General features: G+C 31.0%; 1 protein-coding gene and 1 long non-coding RNA gene across 2 annotated transcripts in view; both read right to left on the bottom strand.

The window, feature by feature from the left end:
- LOC119637144 (dorsal-ventral patterning protein Sog) overlaps positions 1-3,374 on the bottom strand; it is a 73,050-nt gene extending 69,676 nt beyond the window's left edge. The window contains exon 1 of the mRNA XM_038032990.1: positions 3,102-3,374. Within this exon, the coding sequence (XP_037888918.1) occupies positions 3,102-3,354 (253 nt within the window). The 5' untranslated portion in view covers positions 3,355-3,374. The remainder of the gene's footprint in view (positions 1-3,101) is intronic.
- A 617-nt stretch (positions 3,375-3,991) lies between these two features.
- On the bottom strand, positions 3,992-4,808 carry LOC119637157. The gene is made up of 2 exons (XR_005247222.1): positions 4,771-4,808; positions 3,992-4,157 (listed from the first exon to the last, which is right to left on the bottom strand). It is a non-coding gene; the product is annotated as an uncharacterized LOC119637157 (long non-coding RNA).
- Between the last annotated feature and the right edge of the window lie 1,192 nt (positions 4,809-6,000).

Raw genomic sequence — 6,000 nt, forward strand, 5'->3', positions numbered from 1 at the left:
CATTGAAAAAAGCTTTGCAGGGGCCAGGGTAAATAGATAAATAATAGACGAATAATTAAATATTTTTCCAGAAAAATAAAAAGTTATCCTTTTCTTTGAACCCACCTTGTATACGTACAGAAGTTATAAGCTAAAGTTCATCTCCATTTATTCTCCTTGAATATCCTTCGAATTGCACATATTATGATCATATGAGCAAAAGTGCTTCTTGTGCCTTTTGCCCTGCCCTTTTATTTAAACGTCAAAGGATTAGGAAAGAACACGAACAAAATAAATGGAATAAATGAAGTACAGGAGTAGAAAGGCTAAAATTTTCGTTTCGATAATTACGTTATGAGGATCTCACAGAATCTACTAGATTTTAAAATCAAGCCCCGAGAAAGAAGCAGAAACTACTCTTTCTTTCTGTAGCAAGTTTCAAAGTTTTTTGAAATGTAGAAAATGGAAGGTAGACTTCTTTTTATCAGTGCTAACGTCTAACCTAATAGGTCTCTTAGAAACACGAAGCAGAAATCGATACTCGTCTTAAAGCAGCTTTAAAAGTGTTTTATTAATCATGGCCGTACAACCGTTAACCATCAGGAATTATGCTTGCTTTCACCTTTAAGATGGTCTGGGCAGCTATTCAGTCCGCAGATTATACCTGCTTACTGAAAACGGACTTTTGCTTGTTACTAGCGTATTAAAAGTATTACCATAGCATTTAACTTAGCAAATATGAATATATATTTGTATGTCAGGCTTTTTACTTCGAAATTTGCAAACGTCAACGCTCTAAGAACAAGCACACTTGGCTAAATTAACTCCAAGTCAAAGGCATTATGTATGATTAGAGGCGAGTAACGAAAACGTACTTAAAATGAAGGACTTTTACAAAACAAAATACATAACTGTTGCTTAATTTCCATGAATTTTCACATATACATATAACACTAGGATTAAGCAAGGAGGAAGACCGATATTCAAGGTTTCAGCTGTGCTTGGTTTTGTGTGTATCGGAAAACTGCGCCGAAGTCGCTCAAAAATCAAGGTGACGTTAACAGTTGTGCACTATGAATTCCTTTCGCCGAGACAAACAATATAATTTGTGCTTGAGAGGATTACTTTAAAACCGACGAAATAGATTTGGAATAATAAGTAGATTTGAAAACGAAAAAATTAACTCGTTTTTCTTTTTTGGAGACAGCGGCATATATTTTTTAATACGACCCAATCACTCAGGCATTTCACCTCTCGACGTAGACCCCACTGATGGCCGGAAAGAAAAGGACATTGAAGAGGGAATTGGCCGCAGCCTGGTGAATGTGTGACCAAACGGCAAATGTTATACCATCTCTGGGCACTCGTTATAGCTACGACTAAGCACACTCCACCGTATTGAGATATGGACACGTAAACAATGACTCGGTAGCCGCGATTTTTATCTTTTCAGCTACTTGAGTGCTTCTTTAGAAATTTCTAATCACTCTATATAAATGGATATATATCTATATATATATATATATATATGATTCGCTTATCGTTGCGAATAGAAGCTTCCACAGAAAATCGAGCGTAGGAGAACAATTGATTAAAGTCCGAAGAACTCAAAGTAAAACTTCAAATGCCCTGCAGATATTTCTTTGTAGAATAGCATAAATCAAGTAAAAGTATACGCTCTAGCAATAGTTGCTAATTGGAAATGATTTGAAGATAAATGCCGGACCAAAGAATATAATCAAGTTAATAGTAAAAAAAAAAGCTCCTCAATTTATATTGTTAATTAATTGTTAATTTATATATTTATCGTAGCGTAAACATAAGTTTTGTCTTTTATTAAAGCCTCAATATATTGTAAATTTCCATTCATATCGCACGACCACTAATGCAGAAATATTTACCAAAATATGAAGTCATGTGAAAAAATATTCCCAAAAGTTTCTCATTACGTATAAGTAATAATGTTATATTCGCATTAGGAATGAGCGGCGTTGCCCCCCACCTAGGTCGATAATAGGAAGAAGATTTTGCTGAATTGTGGGCGTGTAAATTTATGGAGGAAAACTTTAGAAGAAATGATTTTCTTAAACATTTGTGACAAATTTTGTATAAACTTTGGTAGAGGAATCACATCCTGATTCAATTTTGATGTACGGCCATTAACTAGGAATACATTCGTGAAATTTCAGTCTGTTCTTGAAATTTTTACCAACATAAAACATACGGCATTAGATGAACGTTGTTGAATGGGCGAATATTGTTACATCGATTCTTCAAGAATCTTAGCCTCTATGGTAATGTGTCCCGTATGTATGTATACACTCGAATAATATAGGTAAAACGGTTATTTTTCTTCAAAGAAACGAAGAGAAAAGAAAAATCTGGTAATACGTGTGATGTTTATATCTATCCATCTATCTAATCTACTTTTTCAGATTAAATTTGAAAATGAGCTAAATTTTAATTACCACGAGTAAATTATCAAAAATTATATATGTATAAATTTAACTAAAATTAATTATGTCAAGTCTTACTTTGGAGCGTAATAATAGTTATGGTCGCCAGGTGTAAGTGATCATCTAAGAGGAATACTTTTATTAAAGATGACCACGGCATGATACGGCCAACTTATGACAATTTATTTTTAATCTAAACTTATCAACAACTATTTATAAGCAACGCTAATCACCCACACAGGATAGTAAATGTTTGAGATTCGCTATGAAAATAAGGTTAAGCGACTTAGCTCTTAAAATTAAAAGCATCTCTAAATAAACAGTTCAATTTATCGTAGACGACACATTAAGGCTAATTAAACTAATCTTCTCATCTCATCTCATCTCATCTCATTATCTCTGAACCATCTATCTAAGGATGAAACTCATTTAAGATTCGTTGTAGAATGCATTATGTTAAAATCTTTAGGATTTAATTTAAACAAGTCTAGTTATGATTAGATTCAAAATTAATTGGACCATGTATGGTGTAGGGCGTTTCCGAAATTTCTGTGTAAGATTTTTATTAGATTGGAAATCAACTTTAATGTTTTATATTTAAGAAAAACAAACAAAAAATAAAAATAAATAAATAAATTCATTTTCGCAATATTTGTTTTTACTTACGATCTGATTTACTGTTGCGTCGGCTACCACCTCCTGCTTCCTCAACGAATAGCGGCGAATGCCTGCGGCCGCTAACCATTGAGCAGCATAAACTCATTATTATGAATTTATAGATAAGTGAAAATACACACATTGTTGGTGGTTTTGAAGTTGCTGTTAATAATGCTGTTGCCGTCGCCGTTGATGGCAATGACAACGATATTGTTGTTGTTGATGACGACGATGATGATAATTTTAATAAACTGTTAGCCATTATATCAATTAAATTATTTATATATATTAAATTATATGAATTAATTCTTTCTTTCTTTTTTATTTATTTATTTTTTTTTTTTTATTTACTTTATTTTTTAAATTAAGGCTTTTCGTATTTTTACACGAAAATCCAGTACATTTACAATAATTCTTTTTTAATGGAAATTACAGATTAGATAACACGCATACACATATGTATGTATTTAAGCTTCTTTTATATCTTTTTTTTATAATTTTATTGTGTAAGAATTTTTTTTTTTGCTTTACCTTAAACAAGTGCTCGCATATTCTTGTTTTTTTTTTTTTTTGTTTTTATTTTATTTGTTTTTAATGCGCCAGCGAGTAGACAGACTCACACATTTCTTATGCTTGGTTGGATTTTAGTTTTGCTGTTATTTCACCTTATTTTTTGTTTAATTTACACATTCGCGTTTTTTTTTTTTTTCTGCTTTTTCGAATTTTTGTTTTTTTTTTTTTTCCTTTTTCGAATGATTTAAAGTTATTTCTTCTTATTAAAATTTAATTTAATAATAAATATATATATATAGAGTGTTGAATAAAAGAAAACATGTATTTAAGACGTTATTAATCTTTCGAATAAAAAATTTTCCTTATAAAATTGCTTTTCTCTATCGTAATTTTCTTGAAACTTTTCCCCTTATTTTATTTGTTAATAGTATTAGATCAACTGTTGCTCCTATAGCTTGGATTTGAGTGCGCCAAGTTGAACGTTTCGGAAAATAATGTCCACACACTCGATATCGGTCGATGAATAAATAAACTAACATACAACGCGAAATACTATCGAATGAGAAAAAAGTGAAAAAAAAAAAAAATAATAATAATAATAATAAAACGTTCGCATATAGAAACGCGCAAAAAGCCAGAAAAAAAACTCTTTTTTTTGCGGTTAAGATATTGAGATATACACAGACTCAACTCTATACTTTTCGTAAGTATTTTGTTGCTGTTGTTGTAGTCGATTCTCCCGCTATTTACTGTATTTTTTCATTTCGGTTTTTTATTTTATTTTATAACCGCTCGAATTGCTCTCGTGCCACAATAGTTGGAAAAAATATTTCAGAGCGCAATGCAAGAAAATAGAATAAAAAAAAAAAAAAATAAATAAATAAACGAAATCTGTTTTATTCTTGTTTTATTTTGTTTATTTATTCGCTAAATATCAGCTGCACTCTTAAGGTTACGAAGAGACAGCGCGAAATAAGTTGAAAAAAAAATCTTTTTTTTTCGAATTTTTATATTTCAAGTTAACTTTATTACAATTATCTGCACGATCCACGATCCCTACACTTTTTGCCTTGCAATATCAATATTTTACATCTTCAAGAATATCTTTATAATTTTAATTAATTTTCTTTTACTAATTTTTTTTTTTTCATTTATATATACATACATTTTTTTTTTTTCTAAGATCTGTTAATTTTTCATTTGTTTATTTCTTTATTAAAAAAAAAAAAAAAAAAAGGCCGTAGAATACTTTTAATTTTTTTTTTAAATTTTCCTTGGTGCGCGCCGCTACTTTTCAACTTAACATTTCGCTCGCTTAAATTAAAAGTGTCGATGTCGATGTTTGTACCTAAGTTTTTTGATGCCTCTATGCCTCTGTTGATACACAAGTCTTTTTTGAGAGTACATTGAAAGTCGTTTTTGTTATTGTAAAATTTTTGTTTTGCTCTGTTGATACACAAGTCATTTTTGAGAGTAAAAATTTTGTTGTTTGTTGTGAATTGAACTGAAAATATGTAGAAAATGTTTAGATTTATATTCATGCTTCTCTCTATTTCTTTCTCTGTTTTTCAGACACGAGTAACTAAAGCAATATCTCTCTGAGTAAAAAAAATGTTACAATAACAATGCCAGCAATCCCCTAATGCTGCCAAGTAATCCTCTTAGAGTAAATAAAATTTTACAATAACAATGCCAGCAATACCCTACTGATGCCACGAAAGAAAGAAAATCTACTCATTACTCGCTCTTAACTTTGTGTTGTTTTGCTTTGCTTTCATTTATATTGCACATATAGTAACACTCTGCCCTGCCTTTGTGTTTGCCATTGTCTCTCTGCCTATATCTTTCTCTTTCCCGTCGCATTAACTCGACAATAAATGTGGCTGTAGATAGTTGGCTAAGTGCTCACATAATCAGACCAGGTCGATTCCACTATATGCACTCTTTCGTGCTCACATTCATTTGAAAATTTGTTTCAATGTTTAACAACACCAGGTAACTTCAGACGGTTTGTATATATATATATATATATATGTATAATGTTAAATTGTTACATGAAATTGCAAAGCATTGGCAACATTGTTTACGAACATGTTGACAATGCAATGCATTACAACTCAAATGCATATTATAGCATATAATGCACAAAGCTACTAACATTGAGTGTAATTCTTACGATTTTAGTAAAAGCGAACAATTAGATGAAAAGTTCTTATTAACAACGACCTTCACATGAACGACTCTAGTTAAACTTAAGCCTTCAGGATGTCACTCATTCAACTCATAGTTCATGTAGCCTTCCAATTGTATATCTATCTGAATTTTTCATATCTCAGTCTCTCGCTCTCTCTCTCTATCCCTCTCTCTCTCTCTCTCTCCCTTTCTCTTTCTGCCA

This window comes from Glossina fuscipes, unplaced genomic scaffold (assembly GCF_014805625.2).
Source record: "Glossina fuscipes isolate IAEA_lab_2018 unplaced genomic scaffold, Yale_Gfus_2 43, whole genome shotgun sequence".
In the NCBI taxonomy this organism is placed as follows: Eukaryota; Metazoa; Arthropoda; class Insecta; order Diptera; family Glossinidae; genus Glossina; species Glossina fuscipes.